This window comes from Monocercomonoides exilis (assembly GCF_001643675.1).
Source record: "Monocercomonoides exilis strain PA203 chromosome Unknown scaffold22-1379369, whole genome shotgun sequence".
Taxonomy (NCBI): domain Eukaryota; phylum Preaxostyla; order Oxymonadida; family Polymastigidae; genus Monocercomonoides; species Monocercomonoides exilis.
The window spans coordinates 534,859-560,800 of NW_027150567.1; the positions used below are offsets into that span (position 1 = coordinate 534,859).

A 25,942-nucleotide genomic window follows, 5' to 3' on the forward strand; every position below is an offset into this window, starting at 1 on the left:
AAAGATTTTTGGTATTTTTTCATGTATATCACAATAGATTTGTGAAAAATAAATGTCAAACAAATATGAACAACATGAAATATCCAATATGAAATAATTAAATTTCTGTTCAAATTTGATAAATTAATTGAAAGAATTGATCAAATAAATTTTGAATTTCAAAGAATGTGAAAATAAAACATTTGCGACTTATCAATCAAAACAAAGCCCACCATCTGTTTGTTTTGAATAACACCTTCAATAATCATTTAATAATTATCAAGTTTGTGTTTTATTCCGTTACATATATTTGAAGAAGGTATCAAATTTAGTATGTTCAACACTTTTCCAGATCTCATTTTTTTAATAAAACGAAAAGAGAGACAGGTTTGCTCCTCGATAATGAGTTTTTAAATCCCTAACTTTTTCTTTTCTTCTGATCTTAAACCCTCCTGCCCTGCACAATATCGTGCGGCGGATATTTGGAGAACCTGCTGATGAAGGTGCTGCTGTCTCTGCTCCCTCTCTTTCTTGGGATGCTTTCGGAGTGTCCTTGATTGGGTGTTAGCTGTTTCTGCAGTCCAGACAATTTGTCCTATGCTTCTCACTCCGTGTTTCCTCCTATCAGTTTCAAGCTTTTTCTGCAAGGCAGTCTGTCTGCCCCCCTTCAGTTACAACATACTGCGGGGAATTATGGGGGGGGGGGGGGGTGTCTCATCACCTTTGGGAAGTTGTGCAATTTTGTTCTCATGCTGTGAACTCTTCTCTGGAATTGGCCCTCGTCTCTTCGATTTCTTCCTTTTGCTCATATCCACTTCTCCCCCAGCCTGTGATGTCTCTTCCGTGTATTCCTTTGTTCCTGATTCTCCATTCTCATTTCAAATATCCATTCTTTCGCTATCCTTCTCAGACTTGTCTCCCTCTCCTGCAAGGGGTACTTAGCCGCCGAGTGCGTCCAGGTTCCATTTTGGGCAACTTCCAAGAATATGGACCTTCGATAAAAAATATTTCTTTCATAGCACACGAAAGAAAATGCTTCAATAATTTTTTTAAAATTTGCTTTTTCTGTCGAAAATGCTTTATTGTAAACTTTCTATTTCAAATTTTGATCTATCCCATAAATATTTTCTAACTTTCTTGATTTTGTTTTGTCTCATTTTTTAAAATTTGAAGCTTCATCTTCTCATTCTCACGTATAAAATCTTATAGGTTTATTATTATATGCTTTATGCTGTTTCACAAACTATCGCTTCATCAATTTTGAATGCAACTGTAAAGATTATATAATAACTTTGAGTTTTTAATCAAATTGACAAATTTCTAAGACAAAAATGAGTACATGAATTGCATAATATAAAAGCTTCCTTTTGAAAACTGATTTGACGAAATATCTGTGCAGTTGACCGGTAATTTTGAATTGAATGCATTGCAATATTTGACTTAAAAAATCCTGGAAAATAAAGTGTTCAAGTCACTGATGCTTCGTGTGCTTTCATGTTATATTCCGATTCTTCTGGATGAAAAAGAAAGGACTACTGTGTGATGATGATATAGGCACATTGAGGTGAATTTTTCTCAAAATTGGAAGTAAAAAATTTTTTGAAGTTTGCATCCGGTGACACAACAGTACAGTCTGAGAAAACCTCGATGAATGAATGGTCAACTTTTGGTACAAATAAAGACTGATCAGATTACTTTGTTCCAAATACCATTGCAGATAGCTGCCGTCTTGATGCCTGTAAGCGGATGGCTGAGAACGAAACATTGCTCAAACACAAACAATGACTCTCAACACAAATAATGGTGTTTGCCAAATGTGCCGGCTCTTTTTACGTGATTGCGCAGTTACTCAGCATCATATTTCCGCTTCTCACTCCAAAGACAGAGCGATGAGGGGAAGAGAAGCTGGGTCCAAAGACGATGTTTATCTTCAAAAACTGGCCTTCCAGTGAAGAAACAACAACATAATTCAATTTTTCATCCGATTTTGTGATTTTCGAGCAAATAAAACCTCAGTCTGTGTGTTTCCAACAGCCTGAACTGTCACAGAATGAATGTATGGCATAGGTCTATTATGTACCAGTTTGGAAAGGCTTTTTTAAATTTTTTTATTAACATATTATTAATTCTCATAATTATTGCAAGCAAACTGCTGATGGAAAAAGTCGAAATTCTTACATCAAAAAATTGATATTTTTTCTATTTTTTCTCAACCCATAATATTTTCCTATTGATCGCAAAGAATTAAAAATTCAATTTTTGACTTTGTAATGCTCAAAGCAACTGTTCAATGCAATAATTAGAGAAGAAATAATATTATCGCTGTTTTCTCAAGTAAATTATTACAAGTATTATTTTTCATTTGACAATTTTCAGCTGATTCAATGTTTGAAATTTATTCTTGTGCATACACAATTATAGTTGTACTTTGGACAATATCGAAAACAACACTTTTCAAAGGTAATTCTATTGTTGATTTCAAATAATATTCTTTTATAATGATATTCAAATTGTGATTATTTTCATCTTGTAATTAATTCCACGTTGAACAGCTGATACGATGAAAGATCGACTTAACGCTGTTTTTGAAAGAAAGGATTTTAATAGGATGGGAGAGAGCAAGCAGCGAAAAAGATAATTTGGGAGAGGATGTGAAGAGGCTGGATGAGAAGAATTAATAGAAATGAAATGCGAGAGGAAAGAATGGACGAGATAAAGCAGAAAAATTCTTGGTGATAAGGAAGAAAAAGGTGTGAACTGAACGAAATAAACCACAAAGGCCATTATTAAGAGTTGGATGGTAAAGAAGTTTATCATCTGTTTGATTTGATATTCCATGAGCTGGTGCAAAAGAATTGTCGAACAGATGGAAGTGACAATGAAGAACCAATGTGTAAAGATAAATTGGTCCAGAATGCTTGATCTTTGTTTTGATATTGCACATTGATGGAAAGCTGTGTGAGGAGGAAGAAGAAATAGAATTGTGAAGTGAAGAAGTTGCGATGAGTGAATAAAAAGGAGCTGTTGCAGGTTCGTGTGTGTGATGGCTCCATTCATGGCAAGATTGTTGAAAATGACGATGGAGGTGATCGACGCTGTGTGTGTTTTGGAGCTGAAATGCCGGAAATAGATAATAGAAGATAAGAGAGAAAAGATTGAAGGATAAATTGTTGGCTGTTGGAAGCAAAGCTGAGGCCAGGATGAGCCCTTTCGAAGCAAGTTGAAAAGTTGAGAAAATATTGGATAAATATTCTCCCCATGAAGTGGTGGTGGATGAAGAGTAGACGCACCAGGAAACATAGGCTGGAGGACTTGGCTTTTGAGAATTTGAGGAAATGTGATAGAGACGGAGAAAGAGAATTTTGAAACAACAGAGTTTAATTGAACGAGAAGAGAAGGAAGAAGAGAAGAATGAAAGAAAAAGGCTAAGACAAAGAGGCATTTGATATATGGAATACAGAAAAGAGACGAGGAAATTTCATTGGTTTGTGAAAACTTCTGAGTCATTGATTTCATAATATCCAAATTCTGTCATCTTGATTTTTTTGTATTTTAATAACTTTGTTGTTAACTTTTTTCAAATCTTCAATAACAATTCATAAATGCATTTTCTTTTATTCTTTGACCATTTTGTCTTATTTTTATCCAGGTTTCAGTGTGGCATCTAAAGACAAAACGAAAAACACATGAGAAACAGCGTGCGAAAATCCCTTTTTAAACTGCATTAACAGATAAACGCTTTTTCAAAGGTTCTGAGTTGAATATTGGAGAATCACCTCATATAGAAAACTTTAAATCCAACATTTCACCATTTTTGAAGAAATTTTTTATTAAAGAGAAACAAAAAAGTTCAATGAATGTATTTGTTTTTAAAAAAATTATTTGTTAAAAGACGAAGTGTCTTGAAAAAATTGTTTTCACATGGAGGAAAAATGGCACGCAGCTCTTTCTGAAGTGTGAAATTCGATTTTTGAGGTGGAACAGCTGATGAACTGCTGAGTTTTTAAGGAAATCTGGCTGTGCCCGTAAGTGAATAATATTTGTTATTCATCCTTCAACATTCTACGCCTTCAAAATGCTGTAGCTGGATGTGCGAGTGTGTTTGTGGGTTGCTCTATTTCTTTTCTTTTTTCAATCTTTTTACTGCTGATGTGATAGAGGTATGCCATTTTGTTTGTCTCTCGATAAAGCCGTTGAAGTCACACATTCTGTGGCGTTTATGTCGCAATTTGTTTCTCAGCAGGGCTCAGTTGATGATGTTTTGCAACAGAAGAATTTTCTCCAAGATCCCAGTGCTTGGGTGAACTCAAACATCAGAGAAGGCGATGAGAGCGATGAAAACGGAGATTGGGAGAGGTGCAGCGTGGAGACGAGGGGATGCGGCAGATTTTTTTTTTTTTGACTCAACGGCAGTTATTGGCTGTTGTGGCAATGCCAACACAAACACGAATGATTTTATTGGATTACCTTCTTCAGACCTGGGATTTGCCGTTATTCCAGCCAGCATAATTATTTCGACTCCAACTGCCCACTCGTCACACTGAACAGTGTTGGTGAAGTCGGAGAATGCAAATTCCTTCCAATCACACTCACTGTCTTCCCTCTCCCAACAACAGAAATCTTCTTTTCCCCAACACTGATTGTTGTCCCTTCGCTCACATGCCTCCCACTCAGCAACGTGATTGTCGAGGTCAGCTGCGCCATGCTCGACCCCACCGCATGCCCCACGGTCTTGCACGGTGCTGCCTCACTCATCCCACACAGATTGTTTGCGTCATTCCCACTCACCCCAACATATCGATCCTTCATCCCTTCCTTCAGCCAATCCTTCTTTTCTGTATGCTGAAAATACCAATTATTTGATGATACATATGCATAACACAATCTACTTTCATTTGTATTCGTTGTATACGATTCACAGAATGGGTTATTCGATGAGAAGAGATTGTAATAATCGTGATAAATTACATCGTGTCCATATGGAATAAGATCAGTACAACTGCAATCGTGGAAGAAGAAGAAATAGCAATAAAGGTTGTTGCTTGGGGCTGTTTGTTGGTTTGGATTGAAACACAATTCTCCGCCATATGACACTGCCGAGCACGAAATGAACTGGTGGCTCCTCATTTTGAATGCAGCTGGAACATTTTGGCAAAACATCCCTCCTCTGCCAGTGCTCGAATGTGTGCATGAAGTGAAGAAGCACTCAAACGCGTGAGATCTTCCTCTACATTAACCGTCTTTTCTTATTCAGTCAAATCAAAAAAAAAAATAAATAAATAAATAAAAAATAAAAGACAGTTTGATAAAATATTCATCAACTATTTTAAACATACACACACCACCTTTCAATACATTTTAGTGCTATATATTATAACTAACGCGATTTCAATTTATATTCTTGAGAAAATGATAAATACATTGGTAAAGTTATTTCGTGAAAAGAGCAACGTACGAATGGTGTTATAACAATATTAGGAAACATAAGATAAACAAAAACAATTTTGATAAAAATCACACTTATGAAATTAATGAAAAAACTTCACAAAGTCAAAAATTGAATTTTTAATTCTTTGCGATCAATAGGAAAATATTATGGGTTGAGAAAAAATAGAAAAAATATCAATTTTTTGATGTGAGAATTTCGACTTTTTCCATCAGCAGTTTGCTTGCAATAATTATGAGAATTAATAATATGTTAATAAAAAAATTTAAAAAAGCCTTTCCAAACTGGTACAAAATAGACCTATGCCGAATATATATTTCAACTGAAATAATAACTTTTCCCATTACAAACACTTTTTGATACGATCCTTCGTTCAGATGCCGCACAGCCTCGCTCAGCTTCTCACACGGGTCTTCCTTTCGCCCACAGTCCTTCTCGATCTTCCTGTTCTCTCCTGACACAAATATCCGCTCTGACTTGTAGAACACAATAAATGGCACCAAATCAATTGGCCCCTCGTTTTCTTTGTCCATCCCGAAGATCGCATGATCTCTGTCAAAGGCCAACTCGCTGAAGTCCATCTAAAACAGCACCTCGTTTATCTGATCAGCAGACGATCGGCAGACAATGAAAAGATCCTTCGACACACTTGCTCTGTTCAAAGAAAACCGAATCAGCCGAAATTTGATTGGCAGCGCCTTCGCTTTCTCCGCAGACTGTGCATCTGAATCTTCTGGATCGTCCAGGTAGCTCAATGCAATTGCGCCTCCTTTCCCTTCACTCGTTGAGCATGCACATGTCACAAAAGACGACAGATTCGCCAGCACACTTCCTTCATTTGCCCAGCTGTCAGCCAGCCCACCCGCCTTCTACTTCATCCACACACAAAACGCCCCTCCCAACTGACACTCGCTGTTGCAGTCGCTGAATGTCGAGTTGTCCATCGCCAGCTCCACAGACAGCGCGCTCTCATAAGAAATGATCGATGCCTTCACATTTGTGCTGCGGATGAGATGCCACTGAAGATTCTCCAGTCTGATTTCGCTCGCTTCTTTTCCAGCTTTCGTTTCTTTGCCATTCCCTGATAAGACTGATTCCTCATCCCTCTTCTCTTCCGCATCGCCCACAGAAATAAACGATCCATCTGCAAAATTCAGAATATCAACAGAAAACGCACTTGCCACAAAATGTGCAGCGGGTGCTGCAAGTCGGATGGCTGATGTCACAAAGGAGAGCTCGGCCATTTTGGAATCTTCAATCGAAAGTGTTCCAGACGAAACATGGAAAAGCACAAAGGCAATGCCTTCTTCTGCAGTCTGCATCGCAAAGGAGTATTTGAAAAGTGTGGCTGTTCCTGCCTCAGTGAAAAGAAGTTCCTTTTGTTGCGTTTCGAAAAACGAAGGCAGGCAGAAGTTGATGGAGGTGAAGGTGAGCAAAAGTTTGTTTGTGAGCACAGCCTCAGAAGGCTCAGAAAGAGATTGAATAGCTTTTCCAACAATGATTGTGCATTCATATGAGGAAGGCTCATCAGAAGAGGAAGAGGAAGAAGAAGAATAGCCAGGAGAAGAAGGAACAGCTGGACTTATTGAGCTGTTTGAAAGGGCGCATTCGTCTGAAATGGCAGCACTTGTGTTGATTTTGATTTCTCTGAACTGAATTCCTTCTCTGAAATGCCCTCATCCCTTCCCAAAACGTCAGACAAGGCTCCTTTTCTGATACGCACCTGCGTATATCTCTTCCCCTCGATGACACAATAATAGAATTGTCAATGTGCTCAAACAGCAGCTTGTCCAGAGATATGCCTTCTGTAAAGTTCACTTCATCTGCCCTAAAGAAAGCTGTTGTGTTTTTCCATTCAGTCCAACCAAACATCAACCTTCCAATGACAACTGAAAAAATCAAATCGGAGCTCAATATGAACAAGTTTCTGAAAACAAATGCTTCTTTTTCGAAAAAAGACAAAATCAGTTAAAGAAAAACCATAGATTAAATAATAACATCTCAGATTCAAAATCCATCCTCTTCCTTTAAAAGTTGAACAAACGCAAACAATTCAAAATTCACTGACTTCCTCAGATCATTCGCCACAACAAACATATCTCTTCACTGTTGAACTATCTCTCCTCCAAGACTTATCTCCGAAAATGGATATCTGTCATTGTTGTCTGTTGAACATGTCGAATAGATTCCTACACCACATCCTTCAGAACTGCTTCAGATGCTGTTCGCTGCTCCTTCATTCCTCATCTACAGCTGTCCATCTTCTGCTTTCTTCTCAAAAGATATCGCTCCTCCCTTTTTACATCCCTCTGTGTCAAGTTTTTGTAAGGCGCATCCAACAACATCGATTTCGAAGCTGTTCCAAAAAGGAAATATCATTAAGCATGGATTTGATGCTCAGCTGATAAAGCTGCAGAATGAAGAGGCGTTCAGTAGATGAACTGCTGTTAACGAATCTCTTTTTTTAAATATTTTTACCGGTATTCGCTATTAAAATAATAAACTGGTCATTCAAAAATTAAATAGATGTAATTTTGTGAAAGATTTTGGTCTCAAAATAAAACTGAGCTTCGATATCATCTAAGAATACAATGTTAATATTGATGTTACCTTTTTCATTTCAATCAAATATTGAATTCTCAAAAAACTGTGCGCTTTTTGTTATTGCAATTTTTTGAAGTTTTTGAAGTTTGTGCATTCCTTTGTGCTCGAAATTCCCCGTGCGAAAGAAAAAACTCGATTGTGCAACTTTCTTTCGAAAACATATTGCAATATGTGAAAAAGTTACATATTTGTATTTCTCAAAATATTGCAACGACAAAAATTATCATGTGAAAATCAAAAATGTGCAGGTTTAAAAAAAAATCAAAGAATAAAAAAACAAAGTAAGTTAGAAAATATTAATGGGATAGATCAAAATTTGAAATAGAAAGTTTACAATAAAGCATTTTCGACAGAAAAAGCAAATTTTAAATAAATAATTGTAGCATTTTCTTTCGTGTACTATGAAAGAAATATTTTTTATCGATGGTCCATATTCTTGGAACTTGTTCCATTTTGTATCTTGAACCAGTAACACGATGTAATACTCCTGGGCTACTCTCGAACCTGGCGCACATCTCGCGTACGCATTGATTGCCTTCCAAACTGCACCTTGTTGTCTTGCTCAATGTGTTATCACTGAATGTTTAATCGAGAACGCGGAAAATGTATCGGGTATTCCGTTTTCTCTCAGAATAGCTGTTAACTCTTCCTTAATTTTCTGCAAGTTAGCAGGTCTCCTCCCCTCTATGTCCAACCACACATGCTCATCCTCAAAAGTCGTCTTTGTGTAATCCATCCAGCGTTGGAGCGCTTCAACTGCTTCGACACGTGGGTTTGGATGTTTATTTATGATAATCTTAACCCTCTCTCCCCATGATGTTTTTGTTTGCACTTGTGTGAGTATTGTATTCTGCTTGACTATCGTTGTCTCCTCATTCTTTCCAGTTCTGCAGGCCTTAAGGTTCCAAAAATCATGGTGAGGATGAGGGCTCTCCTCTGGAGTGTTCATATATCTTTTGCGTCGTAGGTGCTTTCAGCCCATTTCATGATGATTGTTAAGTCCCACATTGATTTGTATCGCTTGCCCCTTCTCGGCTTCTCCCCAACATAGGTTTTTAGAAATATATCTGTATCTTTCATTTCACTCGCCTGATGAATCACTTTACTAGACAGGTTAGTATTTTAAAGAGATTCAGTGAACACTGCCATCATCCATTAGGCATCTTTGTTTATGAGGGGGTCAGTGTCGTCCATACTCTCTCTATCAAGGTATTGTTTGAACCCTCCCAGCGATCTCCACGTGTCTCTTTCGCTCTATTGATTTCTAAGTATTGCTGCTGCTATGTCCTTTGCTCCAACGTCTTCTCCCCATGTTTTAAAAAAAGTTCCCTTCATGATATATTCTCTTCTTCAGTGTGAAGCTTGTAACATCTCCTGGCGGTAATTTCCAGCCTTCCCTTCTCATCCTGGCTCCTGGTATCATGCACTCCTGAAATGTCCCCAGTGTCTTTGTTGAATGCCCAAACTGCAGCAGGGGGGATCAGGTCTGCCCCTGCCAGGCTGGCAGAATCAGAATCGTCAGATCCTTCTGAGGCTCGTTCATTCTCTCTTTCAACACCCGTCCAATATTTCTCAAGAACGGATGGACTAGCACTATCTCGTTTCCTTGCATTTCTCTCCCTCTCTTCCTTCTCAGAGAGGATAGTCTCCAAGTACTTCCGCAGGGCACCGGCGTAATCGGTTCTGAAATTATATCTAGTGTTCTCGGCGCGACTGTTTGCAATATCTCTGCGACTTTCTCCCCCTTCAGTGCATAGTCCGGCTATTTCGCCATCCGGGAGAGTGCATCTGCTTCCGTGTTCTGTTCTCCCCGGAGATGTTCCGTCCGTATTGTGATGTCCAGGCTGTGCAATTTCTTCTCCGATGCTCTCAGTGTTGGAATGAGCGATAGTGCTCCACTTTTCTTGTGAATCGTCCACTTCGTGGACATGTTGTCTGTCTTCAGACAAATATGGTCTATCTTCTGTTGTTGCAGTCATGCTCCCTTTCTCTCTAGTGTTCTCAACGCTGCTCTGGATTCCTTCTCATTGATCGCTAATGCACTCTATTTGGGGGGTCCAACTTCCGTGGACATATTTCTTCTCCTCTTTGTTCTCCCTCGATATTGTTAATACTGCACCCCATCCCAGCTCTGAGGCGTACGTCGTTAGTACCGCCGGTCTGTTCCTTCTCTTTAGACTCCTTGGTCTGTTTTCTTGTAGGATCTTTTTCCACTTTCAGTTCTTCTTTATCACCATGAATGTCTGGTTGAACCACTTCACCTCCGACTCCTGTTTGGGCTTCACCACTCCTTCCTTCAATTCCTCCTCCATAAAAGATAAATAATTCCTCGTCATCTCTGTCGTCCCCCGAAACTCCTGTCTGTGTTTTCTCTCCTCGAGAAAGATTGGGGACTGAGGGCTTTTCCATCGAGCTCTTATACCACGGCTTACTAGTTTGTCTCCCCCAATCTTCTTCCACTCGCTCAGCCCGTTCACGAGTTTCCCAGCCAGTGGCTCCTTCGGTAGACCAGTCGCAATACTCTCCTTCACTCCTGGCGTCTTGTGGCCAGACTGCATCTGTGTATTCTTTTCTCCTTCGAGAGTATCTACTATAGCTGTCTTCGAGCTCACCTCCAGGGCGCTCCCAATTGGGTGCTCGATAACAATCCCAGAAGCTCTCCAGACTCCCTTCTCGTTCACCTTCCCGGAGCTCCGATCGTTCTTCTGTCTTGTCCTGCGAAGAAATACGCAGTCTCCTTCTGTGTTCTCTCTCCATGTTTCCATCTCGTAGTCTCTCGAGATTTCTTGTTATATCATCTTCTCGCCATAGAACAAGGTCATCGGATTTTTGATATTCTCGCAAACTCCCACAGGTTCCGTTCTTGTAACAATCTGCCGATTAAACGTGAATCCTTGTAGTATTGTCACTCCCTCGGAATTCGACAGCTTTCTGTCCATCTCTGTCTCGCGGCAAAGAACGGCTCTCTCTTCTCTCTCTACTCTCTCTCCCCTCTTCGTCGCCACTCCTGTGCCAAATTGGTTGTCCTGATTGTAAACTCTACAGCTGTTCCCCTTTGAGTTCTTGGGGGAGCTGGGGGTAATAATCCAGTGATAGGGACTGGCCTCACAGCGATGGTTGGGGCAAGCTGTGCCTGAAACTGGGGAGTTCTCTTCTTTCCCCTGAAATCTGTGAAGCTCCTGTCGTACCACCTTCTCTGGAGCTGTCTGTATACGAATCCCTGGGTGCTTCTTCCTAAACTGTATCTTCTCAGAGGTCCACTTCTGGCCATTGCAAGGCCGAACCCTGCCGAGGAGTCGTGAGATGCACAGCATACTGTTGCATCTCCCTCTGCTCGAAAAAAGCCGGTGCTATCAACCAACTTTCTTAGATTCACTGGCACCTCCTTGGACATTCCACCTTCTAAAAAGCCTTTCGCGCTCTCCCAACCCGATTGGGGTATAACTTTCAGTAGGTTAATTCTGCTGATACAGTCGGAGATAAGCGCATAGGCGCAAAACAGTCCCCTAAGTCGCTCCTTCTCCTCTTCCATGATGTGAGTCTTTTTCAATTCCTTTAATGTGAAGGTCGCAATCGCTTTCGCTGCTTCGAAGCCCGATTCGAGAGCCGGTTGGAGGAGCTCGATTGCTCGACTCGCTTCCGGTGAGTCTCTTCTCCACTTTGTTGTGATGGCTATTCTGACCAGCGCATTCCAACTTGAGTCCGTGTGTCCCGTGAAAAATTCCTTAGTCGTTCCCTCTTCACTTTTCTCATTGGCAGCATCCCCGTAGCTCCGGACTGACTTGGCCATGCTTGGCTTCTGGTGATTTCTTCGATCATGTTTTCTACCCTTGAAAGCCTGTGAATAAGATCATATCCTCTGTCCTCGCCGTCGCTATTTGGCGCTCTAACAGTATCTTGAGTCATTCTTCCTGCGGACAATGGAATGCAAAGAAGTTAAATTGTAGGAGAAGTTTGATCTAAAACCACCCACACTTTAAAAATAATACTCATTATTGAGGAGCAAACCTGCTCCTTGCGTTTGTTGATTCGCTCTATTGCGAATTATCATCTTCAATCTCCTGTTCAACAAAGATCTATCAAAATACGACATCACAAAATCATTCTTCATTTTGCATCTGCAAATGTGCTTCAACAACATCACTGCGCTTTCTTTTCGCATTTCGTGATCTCCAATCATTTTGCTCACAATGTTCAACGGAGCTATTTTCAAAACAAATTCCATTTCTTTTTCATTCATCTTGTCCAACAATCCATTCATTTCCCCTATTTTCCGTTTTTGCTCATCTTCTGTGAGATTTGAAAGCTCGAGGAGCAATTCTGCAATGAAATGTTTTTCCATTGATGAATTCCCAATTTCAAAAAGAAAGTCAAACTTGTGAAAGTTTCTCGACGAATCTTTTTTTGAATCTCATTGTCAGCTGCACTCATTCAGTTTATTATATATTCTGAATGTTTTTGAAAGCATCAAAGTTTTGATAAACAAGATAATCAGCAAATACAAACATCTTTATTAATCGATAAGTATTGTGAGAATAACCACAAATCAAACGAATTTGTTCGATCAAAATTTCTTGTTGATAGAAAAAGGATAGACAAAATTCTCTTAATGTGCTCAAGCTGGAAGATCAAGCAAATTCTTTTTTCTCTCTAGTGATCGATCTTATTATAAAAATATTTCCATTGTTTTTCTTGCATTTGAAAAGATCTCTTTTCAGAACTTTGACTTTCCATTGAACGATATCAAAACGTTGTGTATCCATTCAAGAATATCACAAAAGATATGTTATTGCTCTGAAGAAAGAAAAATATAATTTTCTTTTTAAAAAAATAATGAAATGATGTTTAAAAAAAATTTATAAAATTTCAAAAAAAATTATTGAGAAACATTGCAAAAAATGCATTATCACTCAGACAACGCAGCATTCAAATTTTAAGCATTTCTTTTAATATTTCACAAAATTACAAGCAGAAATCACCAAAGCACAAATTTTTTGGAAAGAATATTAAAATTGAATTTCTTTTCTGTAAAAACATTTTTTTTCCCCACTGATATAAAAGAAACAAATTCTTTGAATAATCTTCTCAAACCAAATATTTTGATGGATTTTTGAAAGGAAAAAAGAATCTTTTTATTTTTTCAACAATCTCAAAATGTTGAAACATCCAAATTTCATGTTTCATAATTATTCTCTCTCTTTCCTTTTCTCTTTCTCTTTCTCTCCTTCATCCACATTTGATGCAACCATCTCAACCGTATTCCACATCCATCCTTCCTCCTCCTCCTTCTCCTTTTTCTCGTTCTCCTCCTTCTCCTTCTCCTTCTCCCTCCATCATCATCTCATCCGCATCCATCCCCATCATCATCCTCATCTTCATCTTCATGTTCATGTTCATATTCATATTCATCGTCATCTTCATCAAACTCCCTTCTCTCCCTTTCCTCCTCCTCTGCTCCATCTTCCTCCTCTCGCTCATCTGCGCCCTCAGCTGCTGCTGCTGCCTCCTTTCTTCCTCCTCCATCGCCTTCATCATCGCCACATACTCTTCATCCACTTCCACCATCTCGCTCGCCACCTCATCAAAGGGTGTGACATAATCATTCATGATCCGAACACACACTTTGTTGATTTTCCCCAACAGTGCCACAACTTGCCCTTCTTTCTCCTTTCTTCCTGTGCTCATCCTATTCAGCGTGTCTGTTGCTGACATCCCCACATTCTGCACTTCATAATACAACTCTTCTGTTTCCAGATCAACCAGCACCTCGTTGTCCAGCAAAAGCTCCTTCCTCAGCTCTGAATCTTCGTCTTCGCCTTCATCATCATCTTCTTCTTCTTCATTGCTATCATCATCATCCTCATCATCTTTTTCTTTATCATTATCTTCCATTTCTCCTCCTCCTCCTCTCCCCTTCCCATTCCTCCTCTCCCTCCTCCTCCTCCTCGCCTCCTTCTCCCCCGCTGCCATCATCCTCTCCAGAAACGTCACCGCCATCAGCGTCGTCTTCAGCATCAGCCTGCTCTTCCTCCTCGCCAGCATCGCACACACATTCACATGCGCCTTCCACTTCATCAGCACTCGTTTATGCGAAAGAGGGCCACACGAGATATTCATCAGCGTGATGATCGTCTCGTGCACATAGTTCGCTGAAAATGAGGGGGATAGCAGCTGCTTCAGCAAAAAGGGCACGATCGAGGTGTTCAAGACGGATTCTGTCTGCTCGTTGGTTCCGCCGGTGATGTTGCTGACACCCAAAAGCGCTCGCTCGAAGGCGTGCCGGCGGAACAAAGCGAGGGTGGAAGGTTTCGGCTTGGGGAAGGAGGATAAAGTGAAGGAGGAAGGGAAAGGGGTGGATGGATATGAAGAAGAAATGGAAGAAGAAGAAGAAGATTGGAATTCTTCATCATTCATATTCCTCAATCTCACATACCCACCACCACCACCACTTCCTCCTCCTCCTTCTCCTCCCTTCTTCTTTGCCTCCCTTTCATAATAATCTGAAGCCTGCTTCAGGATGAAACCAGGAGGTTGCCTGTCAAACGGCCGAGCTGTCGGATTCAGTGCGATTTGGAAGATTTTCACGCCTCCTGCTTTGATAACAGCGTCTGTGTGTGAGTCCTCCTGTGTGGAGGTGAAGCTGGAGAGGAGGGTGACGCAGCTCTCGAAGATGGCTGAGTGGAGGGTGGAGGAGGCGCGGGACACGAGGAGAGAGGGGACGTTGTAGCGGCAGAGGATCTGGCGGTGGTGTTAAAATAAAGAGAAAAAAATTTTATTCATAAAATAAATAAATAAAAAATAAAAGAGATGAAAAAAACTATAAACTCATAAAATTTTAATTGTAACTGTGATTAAAGCTATATTTGACATAACCACGTTTCTCCATTTCTCATCTCATAATAAATATATATATGAATGTAAATATGTATCATTCATTCATTTATTCAGATTCATTCACATTCATCAACTCTCACATTCACACACTTCGATCGTCTCCATCTTCCTCTCAGCGAAGGCGACGAGGCATTTCAAGGTGTTTCTGAGAAGTGTGGGGTCGATGCAGACACGAAGAATAGTGCAGAGAGAAGGGATGGTTGAAGAAAGACGATGAAGAATGGTGAAATTGGAGGAGGAGGAAGAGGAGGAAGAAGAAGAGAAGAGGGGAGAAAGAGGAAAAGGAGAAAGAGAAGAAGAGGAGGAGGAAGAAGAGGGAGAAGAAGAAGAAGAACTTGCAGTTTTTGAAGCAACGCTGCTTAAAAAAGCAGGAGGTGAAAGATCAGACAACAAATTCTGAGGAGAAGAAGAGGTTGTTTGCGAAAAAGAATTCAAAATCTGCTTCAAACCAACAAAATTTGAGTGTGAAAGAATCAAAATGTCTTCGCCAGGAATGAAAAATGACACGTCTTCACAGCCAATCCACTCGAAAAGATCGGATTCTGCTTCAATTTCTTCTTCTTCTTCTAATTCTTCTAAATCTTTTTTTTCTATTGCAACTTCTTCTTCATTGGATTTAGTGGTTTGGGGGTTTATTTCTCTTTCTCTTTCTCTTTGTTTTTTGCTTTGATTCAAATTAAATGAAGAAGAAGAAGAAGAAGAAGAAGAATTATTTGACTTTGTATTTTTTCCAAAACAATTTCTTTTTGATGTTTGATTTGAAGCAATTGACTGAATAAATCTGTTTAATTTCAAAGTTGTTTCGATTTTGCTTGTGAGTTCAGCGGGCAAAGGAGAAAAAGATGAAGAAGAGAAGGTTTGAGAAGAAAGAGTAATATGAGGAGATGAAGAAGAGGAAGAAGAGGGAGAAGAAGAAGAAGAGGAAGAAGAAGAAGAAGAAAAAGATGATGATGATGATGATGATGATGATGAAGTGGAAGAATGGCGAAGAGGAGAAGGTTTTGTGATCTGAGAAGAAGAAGAGGAGGAGGATGATGAAGAAGAGGAAGACGAAGAATTTGATTTTTGTTGCGGAGATGAAGAAGAATTAGAAGAAGAGGAAGAGGAAGAAGAAGAATTCATTTGTGATGTGTAAGCTATCCATTTTTCCTTCTGAGAAAGAAGAGGAGCATCAAAAGGCCAAGAAGAAGAAGGGGTGAAGAGAGGAAGAGGAGAAAGAGAAGAAGAAGAAGAAAGAAGAAGAAGAGGAGGAGGAGGAGGCGAAGGAGGTTTCGATTGATTTTGAGGTGGAGAAGAAGTGGAAGAAAAATATAACGAAGAGGGAGAAGACGAATAACAATAATAATAAATCGAAGAAGATGTTGATTATGATACGGAATTAAAAAGAATTGAATTTTTCCCAGCGAGATGCTGTTTCTTGGTTGATAGAAATATGTAAATACGTTTTGTTCATTTTTCTCTTTATCTTTTTCAATTCAATTTTCCTTTATTTCTTCCTTTTCCTCATTTCCATTCATCTTTTTCCTTCTTTCTTCCTCTTTGACATTTCAATCTTTTTTTCATCTCTCTTTTCTCTGTCAAAAATCTGTCCCTCTTTGCACAAATAATCTTATTAAATACAACTTCTTTCTCGTTTTCCTTCTTCTCCCTTTCCTTCTGCCTTCGCTTCTTCTTCTGATATCCTCAAAATCTCATAAGTTAATGTCCAAGCAACGCATCCTGAGAATTAGTGGCAAGGGAGAAATATACTTCATCGCTTGATTTTCCGAGTGTGGCTTTGTTTTAATAATGTTTTTTCTTCTTATCATCTTTTTTTTATTTTTCTCCATGAAAATTCTCCCATTCCGTTAATCTTTTTAAGTGTTTGTAGTCTAAAATATATTCGATCATTTTCCTCTTCTTTTCTTTAAGAAGGCCTCGAAGCATTCTTGTTCTTCTTCCCTTTTTCTCTTCACCTTTCTTTCTTTATATTTCTCGAAAGCCATCCTGTTTTCTTCTTGCCAAGTTTTTCTTTCATTGCAATCGAATTATCTTTCTTTCTTCTCTTTCCCTCTTATTCCAACTTTGCTCTCTCTTTTCCCTTCTGCATCTCATTCATTCATTCTTTATTTTCTCCCTTTCCCTCCTTCAAATTCCATTCTATCGCTTTCTCTCCTTCTTTCTCCAAAGGCATTATTCTCTTCCCCAATATTACCAGTTCCTCCCACTTTCTTCTCTTTCCTCGTGATGTTGAACATCTTTTCCTTGAATAATCCATTGAAAAGAAAATAACGTATTTCTCTTTCCTAATAGCTTGTTTCCTCGTTCTCTCTTCTCTTTTTTCTTCTTCAAATCCACTTTTCTTCTTCACACGGATTTTTCCTTGTTTTCAAATCCATCGTTGCACCTTCACTCATTACTCTTCTCCACTTTGAAGTTCTCCATTATTAATTCAAACTCAAATCTTATTTATTTCCAAAAGACATTCACATTTCATCCAATTCCGTATATTTCATCTGCAGAATGAGTCGTATTATGAAAGCATCAAAATGGCTGTTCCTATCAAACATTTTTTTTTGAAAATGACAAAGAGGAATGAAGAATAGTTTGAAATGTCAGAAGAATCCTGAATGCGAATACCCAACCAGTTCATCAGATCCCGCAAAAGAGTCGCTTCTGCCGAACACTCTCAAAATAAGCCAAAAAAAACTGCTTTTTCTCTCTTTCAGCCTCATGTCAAGCATTGTCGGGTTATGCATCATACAAAACGGATGGCAGAAGTCACGAATATCATCATTGAATGCAATCCAAACAGGGATAATCCCAAAACTCATGGTTCTTTCGCGAAATGAAAAGAAGGCTTCTCTTTCAATGGCATTCCTGTTCATAGTCATTCTGCATTCATTCAAATATCACCCTTAAATAAAAATAAATGATATAAAAAAAGTCAAACCATTTTTTTGGCATCGAAATATTTTCCCATCTCCAATGGATTGGTTATTATCAGCCAAGCAGTCTTTCTTGCTCTCCAAAATTTCCTCTTGCCACATAAAAAAACAGACTACTGGATAACAAATGGTTGGCAAAGAACATCATCGAAAGCAGAAAATCCTTTATGAAACCGATAATTATGCAAGTGAAAATAAATATTCACCAAATAAACTCCTTTTCAAAAACTTATTCAACGATAAATCTTTGCTGACCGCATACCAGTAGGATTCGTGTAAATGGCAATGCGTTTGTTGCTGAGGCCTTCTGAGTGCTTCGTTCAACTCGCTTCCTCCATTGTCCAATCCCCTAATTCCCTTTCCTTTTCCACAAAACAAACCTTCCCCCAAAAAATCACTCAAAACTAATCCTGTGCAAAAAAAATATGCCAAGTGCACTGCATTTCCCTGAAATGACAAAGCGGTTCAATTCAATCTTTCTAATATTCTCCTCGCTTTTTCTGCATCTTGTTTGAGTTATTTTTCATTCAAAATCTTGCAGCCGATGTCGCATCATATGATTTGCAATATATGACCAAGTTCAAATTTCATTCAATTTCCCTCGCCAATTCTCTTTTTGCAAGCAATCGATGCAAACAGCCATTCGCTCCTCCATCAGAAAGCTAAATCCCTGTTCTTCTGCAGTGCTATAACTCACATGAGTGCATCTGTGGCTGTGTGCCTAAGCAGCTCAAACATGCTCTGGATGCTGTATATCATCAATCAAAAATCTTTATCTCAAAATTTATGGTTGTTTCCCCTTATTTATTTGTTCAAAAAGGAAATTAATTAATTCAAAGATTTGCTTGTTTTGAGGCAAAATCATTGATGGAATACGAAGATGTATAGATTTATTTGATAATATAAATTTTTGGTTTGGAGTTTTTAATTCTTTTAATTTGAACAAAACACGAATATTTTGAAAACGAATTTATACGTTGTTTTGAAAACATTTTACGATTTCACAGTCAACTTCAAAAAGCCAAATATATCGTGGTTTGCAAAGTGTTATAAGAAATGAATGGTTGAGTTAACAAATGTATATTTTTTTCTTTTTTGATTTTTCAATTTTTTTTAAAGAGAAACTTTCACAGTTGGAACAAATCACTGAAGCTGAACAGAAACAAAAAATCGAAGAAATGAATGAAATGATCGATGGAATGAATGAAGAAGAATTCGAATCAGTTTTCACAGAAGAAACATTCAACAAAATAGAAAAAATGATTGAAGAAAAGAAAATGTCAATGGAAAATGCATTGTTGTTATTGAAGCGCATTGAATATTATAAAGATCTTTTGGAGTGGCAGAGTTGTGGCTTTGAAAGTTCTTTGCTATACGGAAGATTCAAGAAAATGCCTTTTGATGAAGAAAAGATGAAAAAAGAGAAATGAATGAAAAGTTTCTTATTGAACTTTGCGGATGTTTTCTTTCGTTGTATTACGAATTCACGGACATTCCAGAAGAAGTAACTGATATTTGTGGGGTAAATCTTTGAAAATTAAACTGAGGAAAGAGGAAAACGAGGAAACACAAAAAGAAGTGGAAATGGCTTTGCTGGCATTGAATTGCTTTGGTAAATTTACTGTTTGATCATTTCTATTACATTTTAGACATTTTTGCTTTTTTTTCAAAATTTTTGAAGAGTTTGTCAAAAAAGAGATTTTCTTCAATGAAATCAAAGAGATAATCAAGCATCATCAGGAACATCACAATCTGACACGACTTGCTTATCAATCTGCTTGGGGATTTTTAATGAACCGATTTTTCAAAGACGAAGACTTGGAAATAGTTATTGCGAATGAGCTGCATTTTGGAAGAGAAGCAGCAAGAGAACTGGAAGATCTATCAAAGTGTATTGAATGGAAGAGAAAAGAAGATGAAAGAGAAAAAAAAACAGAAGAAGAGCTTCTATTAGAGAGATGGCTGGATATGCTGTGTGAATTTCTGGACTTGTGTGAATCGAGAATCGAAGGATTTGTTGGTGTTCTTGAAAGCATTTTTCAGATATTTCGAGCGGCAAAGGTGAATAACAGAGATATTAGCGAATTGTGCATATATCTATTCAAAGCAGTTGCAGAAAACAGAGCCGTGAAGATTGATGACTTGCTGAAGAGTGGAGTGGCTGACGAGTTTATGGAGAAACTTCAACAATCAACACGAGATAACATAATAACATATAGAAGCTTGAAATTTTTTGAATCTCTTTCAACAAGATTAAAAGAAGAAAAGAAAGATAAAATGGAAGAAGTGGAAAGAAAGGCAGCCAAAAGGAAAGCATTTGAAAAGATGGAGGAAGAAGGATACGAAGATATCATCATTGGCTTTCATGAAAATTTTGATTTTCTAAACAAAAAATATTGTATTTATTTATCTTTGAATATTTCTGATTATTTTGTGTATGTTTGAAGAAACGCATTGAATTTTGTAACTCGACAGTTTTATTTTATTTTATTTTTTAATCTTTTCACAAGAGAGAAAACAGACATTTGAATTATAATTTTAAAGCATTTTGTTTTTCATTCCACTTCATTTCATCAAAATGAAGAAACAAAAAATAGAAAAAAAGAAACAATTTCGATTTTCTTCCAAAAATAATCTTCTTCAAATAACTTGTCAACTCAAAAGTTGTGTGAAAAAAAATAAAAACTCTTGAAAAAGTTTGTTTATCTTCTGCAGCAACCTCATTAATGTCTTTTGAGAAGTTTTGTGTTCCACCAGCTTCTTCTCTTGTTTTTCCAAGCTTCACTTGATCTCATTGAACGAAGATGAATCAAAATCCAGTTCACAATCAGAGTATTTGAAATTTGAATGTGAAAAGAAAAGGAAATCAGACTTTCTTTTGTCAACTGGCTGGCCAATTGCTGCTTCAATTCCACAAATGTCCATCTTTCCCAAATGCCCCACCTTCTCTTTCCCTTCCCACATGCCTCACCAAACAGTCATTCAGAACATGATATCCACACTCAAATCCAATAGAGCAAGAGAAAAGAAGACTTCGCAAAAAGAGAAGACGAAAAAATAACATTCTCTTGAGAGGTTGTTATTTTCCGTCCAAAGATTTTCATTTGTTTTTTTTTTTCCTTCATTCTTTGACAATCCAGTTTCCTCAGAATACATGATTTTTTTCTGACGCATTTCGAAAGGATGCTGTCGCTCCATCAAAAAGCTAAAGAGGAAGAAAATTCTAATTGAAATACAAATGCTTTCTATGATGATCACAAACATGATGATGAAACTGAGAAAAAAGGAGAAAGAAGAAAAGTAAAGATAAATTGCCTGTGTTGTTTTTCATGTTTGTTGAAGGGCTTTTTTGTGAAGGATTTAAAATATGTGTAATTTCTTTAATGACAACAAAAAATGAAGTGAAATGACTGTTTTCATTGTGACGTTGATGAGGAAGATGAGGAAGATGAAAATGGAAAGGAAATTGAAAATAAAATCATTATCGATTTTTGAAGCGAAAGGATAGGAAATTGTTTGCAGAAGACAAATGACTTTGAGGGAATCCATCCTCATTGATTAACTTGAATCTTTCAGATAAAAATTTCCAATTTTGTATGCTAATCGTTTTGAATTTTGTTTAAGTTTTTTGACCTTCTTCACTTGATAAAAAAATCAACATTTGATAAAAAACACAAAATGAATTCAAAATGAATTCGTTGTGGGTTTTAATTTATTTGGAAAGAGTCAATCTTTTCATTTGAAGGATTTCATAATGAGGTTTGTTTGAAATTCAAAATAAAGCTATATATTTTTTATAAATTACTCTGGAAAATCAACTTCAAATAAAAAAAATAATTCTTATTCAAAAATAAAATTCAAATGATGAATATACAAAATTATTTTTCAAAATAAATTTCAAATTTTTAAAGACATGGATCCGAACCATTATTTCACCTCAACGACACATCTCTTATTCATTGTTTCCGTTTTTGACATTTCTTAATTTTCTTTTCCGCACCACTACAATTACAACAACTACCACAACAACTGCAACAACAACGACCACAATTGGAACAACAATTGCGATCACTGTTCCTGCTTTTGTTTTCTTGTTGTCTTTGTTCTCTGCTTCAGGGTCTTCTTTTGGTTTTTTATTTCTCCCTTTCAAATACTTCTCGTAAACATCCACAAGTTCCGCCTCTGGATCTTGCATTCCCATAATCCATCCTGATTTTGATTCGTCGTAATCATTTGCAAACTCAAAAGAGTCTTCCTGTTCGCAGAATTTTTCAAAGTCTGTTGAGAAAATGACTAATGATCTTGTTACAGATTCTACAATATTTGAACTGTCAATATCCAGATTATTTTCTGCTGGAAGTTGAAGATTTGGTACTGCCTTTTCCAATCTGAAATATATAGCTCCTGAAGCTCCTTTTTGTGTTACGCATGATTTAAATGTGCATTTGCTTGTCCTTCCCATCGACACTATTGATTCTTCTGAATAAAACCAAACTTGCAAGCCAGCCACATATCCAGACTCTGTATTAACTTCCTGAACATTCAATCCCTCAATTGTGACTTTTGAAGGTCCATCATCAGTTATTTCAACCGCTGCTCCATTTTCAACGTTTACTTTATTTATCTCGACTTTTTTCAATGAAACTTCGCTTGCTCCAGAAAAAGAAAAAGGAACTGATGAGAATGATGCTATTTTGGTTAAATCTGTGCATGATATGTTGACCATTGAAACACTTCCTACATTGACATTCACAAGGGATCTTGCATCATAACTGTTTCTTTTCGCTTCTACAGTAATACTTCCGTAAGGCATGCCCTCGGTTCTGTCAAAACGACAATTACTAATTTTGAGGGAAACTGAATCTGAGTCAGCAAAAATCAATCGATTCCACTTGCAATTTGATAGGGGAAATTTGAATGTCAAAAACTTGAATTCAACAGATTTTTGACAAGTGAACAAGTAATTGGCTTGAGAATTAATGCGAGTATCAATATCCATTTGCTCGCTTCCACTTCCATCACTTTTCCATCCTTCAATGGTTATTCCATGAATCTTGTTAAGAATAATTGGATCAGCAGGAAGTGGAGGTCCGAAATAAACAACTTTAATACTGCATGCCGTATCCTCTCCGAGAACGTTATAGGCATTGTTTAATGTTCTTTTTTCCTGACCGATCTCAAGACCGCTATTATTGTCATTTCCTGTCACTTTCACATAAACTGTTGATGTTGATGATGACGACATTTTTTGTGAATGCGTCAGAGATAACGTAAGGCAAAAAATGAAATTCAAAATCATCAAGGATGTTGTTCTTTTTTCTGTATCACTACAGATCCAAACATCCATAAAGTGAACTTTAATGAAAATCAAACTATGGAATAAATAAAGTTGGGAATTACAAATTTCAATTGAACTTTTAATTGAATCATAATCTTTTTGTTTATAAATGTTATTTTGTGGAAATTCATTGTAAAAAAAACTGATGTGGTGTAGTCTATGAATTAAAACTATGTTAAAATAGTATGGTTTTTTTTTTTTTTTTGTTTGTTTGTTTTTGTTTTTGTTTTTGTTTTTGTTTTTGTTTTTGTTTTTGTTTTTCGTTTCAAACTTATAGTTTCATGCTTCATTTTTGCATGTAATTTATCATTAAACAATTTTTCAATATTATTTTGTATAGGGTCATCTTTTTATTAGTACTTTTTTCTTTATTGGCACCAAAATTTTTTGAAATGAAAAAAAATTAAAAACACATCAAAATAATACAAAACTCGAATCAATTACTCTTCTAACTTTTCTTTTTCCATTTTCACGTTCAAAGGGGTCAAATTCATCACTTGTTTCATCGTCATTATTCTTAATTTTTCAGAATTTTCTATTCACTTTTTTCTCCAAGGGCAATTCTTCTTCTTCAATTTCATTTTCATTTTCAACATTTTCTTCAATTTCCTTTTCTTTTTCTTCAATTTTCATCTTGTGCTTTTCATTATATTCATCCCATTCATCAATAAGCTTTTCTTTTGTTATTTCTTTTCCGAAGAAGTAGAAACAATGTGAATGAGAAGGAATGAAGTATTGAGAAGACTGAGGAAGCTTCATAAGAACCGATCCAGATCCATTGCTGAAGACTCCGCTGTTAATGAAGGCTTTTTTGATCACCGATGGGGTGAATGCTGTGTGAAGGGCTTGTGGCAACACATCTGCAACAGCTGTTCTTTTTGAAGATGAGTATGTGGATGATGGAGAGCTGTAATTGTTTGATAGCTCTGACTTCAACACTGCAAATACGCCTCTGTCAAGCGGCTGCAAAATGTGTGCAGTGTGTGAAACGAAGGTAACAACGTCTATTTCGGCTTCCTTGAACTGTAACCATATTGTTGGATCTGCACGTAATGAGTGCGAGTCCAGGAGAAGAAGGCAACGGTGAGATACCTTCAAGATACGTTTTCTTCTGTAAATGATAACTGGCAGTAGGACTGTTAAGGCGTATTTTTTGAATGACGTTCTGTCCATCCAGCCGTTTGTGTATGGCCAAATATCAAGCGAAGGTGTTAACAGTGTTGTCAGTTTTTTTGGAAGAGTTGCACTCGGCCACAGCACGATAGAAGGAAGCGAGAAGCCATCAGCAGTGATTCCAGTAACGAGAGTAGCATTTGGTATCCTTTCGGCAGTCTTTTTGAACCCAGCTTGTTCATATGCGGGATGAACAACAACACCACGTGAAGAAGTTGGAATTCGAAGCGAAGATTCGTTGACATTGAAGATTAATTCCTCTGGGTATTTGTTCTCATCGTGAAATATTTGTAATTTAGTAAACTTCAGCTTTGAGACTTTCTGGCAAGATGTTGCAAGTCTGTTGATATCAACTTACTTTGAAAATGATGACTTCAATTCAGGATGGCGCTTTATGAATGCGTGAACCGTCTTCAGAGTTACTGTCTTTTTCTTCTTTTCTTCATTTTCTCCTTCTTCTTTACTATCGTTAATTATATTTTCCATCTAAATACATATTAATATACAATTCAAATATCAATTACAAACCAGATCACGCACTTTTCGTAATGTGAGGCTTGTCCCAGATCGAGATTCTATTGTAACTTCTTCCAAGAATTGCTTTTCTTTTTCTCCGCTGATAATTGGTGGATGACCAACTTTTTCAATCGGCCTGCCGTTTTTTATTGCTTTAACAGCGTGCTCCAAAGATTTTTTGCTGATTCCTCCATATTTAACACCGCCGACCAGCCTGACAGCATTTTTATTCACAATGTGCGCAATCCTTTCTAATCTTGAACTATATTTTCTGTAATGCAATGTAGACATTGCTTCCTTCAGCCGCTTCTCCACCGCTTCAGCTTTCTTCTTCACTAGTAATTTCATATGAATATTATGTGTAATGATCATTAACATATTTTTTCATTTATTAATTCTCATTAATGAATTTTTAATTAATATTTAAATTTTTGAATGAATTAGAAATATTTCCAAACCTTTGTGCAGTCCAATTTCTCATGAAAGCTCAATGGAAGGAATTGAACCCCCCCCATTTCCCCCCCATGAGAAATTGGATTTCTTTCAAAATTCAAATATCAAAATACTTGACATTTGAATATATACCAAAAATATATGTCTAAATTTTTTTGAAAAGTTCCTTTAGTTTAATTTTCTTATAAAATTAAAATTTCATATTTCAATCAATTTTTTGTTCCTACTCAAGAAACTTCACCAAAGTGGAAACAAATCCAAAAGAATGTTATCATTACCGTTTTTGTGAAGTTTCTTGAGTAGGAACAAAAAATTGATGAAAATATGAAATTTTTGTTATATTAGAAAATTAAACAAAAGGAACTTTTCAAAAAAATATAGACATATTTAAAAATATCACTTGTGGATCAAATTAATTTTTATTTAAAAAAAAGTGCCAATAAAGAAAAAAGTGCCAATAAAAAGATGACACTAATATTATGAGATTTTCGCAATATTATAATGAGGGAAAAAACCCGCTATATGGCATTTTCTTTCGAATTAATCAACAAATTTCATATGTGTGAAAGCTTATTGCATTGAAACTCCACAGTCAACTTCTACATGTCTAAT

At 37.2% G+C, this 25,942-nt stretch overlaps 9 protein-coding genes across 9 annotated transcripts; all 9 read right to left on the reverse strand.

The window, feature by feature from the left end:
* Positions 1 to 4,488: 4,488 nt before the first annotated feature.
* Positions 4,489 to 6,006, reverse strand: MONOS_9491 (uncharacterized protein; the record flags this gene model as incomplete). The annotated part of the gene is made up of 2 exons (XM_067879997.1): positions 4,489 to 4,978; positions 5,711 to 6,006. 2 exons carry the CDS (start codon positions 6,004 to 6,006, stop codon positions 4,489 to 4,491), a joined length of 786 nt encoding a protein of 261 aa, XP_067727470.1.
* A 288-nt stretch (positions 6,007 to 6,294) lies between these two features.
* MONOS_9492 (uncharacterized protein) lies at positions 6,295 to 7,297 on the reverse strand (the record flags this gene model as incomplete). Its single annotated transcript, XM_067879998.1, has 2 exons — positions 6,295 to 7,037; positions 7,126 to 7,297. 2 exons carry the CDS (start codon positions 7,295 to 7,297, stop codon positions 6,295 to 6,297), a joined length of 915 nt encoding a protein of 304 aa, XP_067727471.1.
* Positions 7,298 to 8,591: 1,294 nt separating this feature from the next.
* On the reverse strand, positions 8,592 to 8,978 carry MONOS_9493 (uncharacterized protein; the record flags this gene model as incomplete). The annotated part of the gene is made up of 1 exon (XM_067879999.1): positions 8,592 to 8,978. The coding sequence occupies one exon, from the start codon at positions 8,976 to 8,978 to the stop codon at positions 8,592 to 8,594; it is 387 nt and encodes a 128-aa protein (XP_067727472.1).
* Positions 8,979 to 9,360: 382 nt separating this feature from the next.
* MONOS_9494 (uncharacterized protein) lies at positions 9,361 to 10,008 on the reverse strand (the record flags this gene model as incomplete). The annotated part of the gene is made up of 1 exon (XM_067880000.1): positions 9,361 to 10,008. The coding sequence occupies one exon, from the start codon at positions 10,006 to 10,008 to the stop codon at positions 9,361 to 9,363; it is 648 nt and encodes a 215-aa protein (XP_067727473.1).
* A 55-nt stretch (positions 10,009 to 10,063) lies between these two features.
* Positions 10,064 to 10,786, reverse strand: MONOS_9495 (uncharacterized protein; the record flags this gene model as incomplete). The annotated part of the gene is made up of 1 exon (XM_067880001.1): positions 10,064 to 10,786. The coding sequence occupies one exon, from the start codon at positions 10,784 to 10,786 to the stop codon at positions 10,064 to 10,066; it is 723 nt and encodes a 240-aa protein (XP_067727474.1).
* A 220-nt stretch (positions 10,787 to 11,006) lies between these two features.
* MONOS_9496 (uncharacterized protein) lies at positions 11,007 to 11,819 on the reverse strand (the record flags this gene model as incomplete). Its single annotated transcript, XM_067880002.1, has 1 exon — positions 11,007 to 11,819. One exon carries the CDS (start codon positions 11,817 to 11,819, stop codon positions 11,007 to 11,009), a length of 813 nt encoding a protein of 270 aa, XP_067727475.1.
* Positions 11,820 to 12,999: 1,180 nt separating this feature from the next.
* MONOS_9497 (uncharacterized protein) lies at positions 13,000 to 16,045 on the reverse strand (the record flags this gene model as incomplete). Its single annotated transcript, XM_067880003.1, has 2 exons — positions 13,000 to 14,767; positions 15,014 to 16,045. The coding sequence occupies 2 exons, from the start codon at positions 16,043 to 16,045 to the stop codon at positions 13,280 to 13,282; spliced, it is 2,520 nt and encodes an 839-aa protein (XP_067727476.1). The 3' UTR covers positions 13,000 to 13,279.
* Positions 16,046 to 21,802: 5,757 nt separating this feature from the next.
* MONOS_9498 (uncharacterized protein) lies at positions 21,803 to 23,095 on the reverse strand (the record flags this gene model as incomplete). Its single annotated transcript, XM_067880004.1, has 1 exon — positions 21,803 to 23,095. The coding sequence occupies one exon, from the start codon at positions 23,093 to 23,095 to the stop codon at positions 21,803 to 21,805; it is 1,293 nt and encodes a 430-aa protein (XP_067727477.1).
* A 618-nt stretch (positions 23,096 to 23,713) lies between these two features.
* On the reverse strand, positions 23,714 to 25,225 carry MONOS_9499 (uncharacterized protein; the record flags this gene model as incomplete). Its single annotated transcript, XM_067880005.1, has 2 exons — positions 23,714 to 24,682; positions 24,890 to 25,225. The coding sequence occupies 2 exons, from the start codon at positions 25,223 to 25,225 to the stop codon at positions 23,714 to 23,716; spliced, it is 1,305 nt and encodes a 434-aa protein (XP_067727478.1).
* Between the last annotated feature and the right edge of the window lie 717 nt (positions 25,226 to 25,942).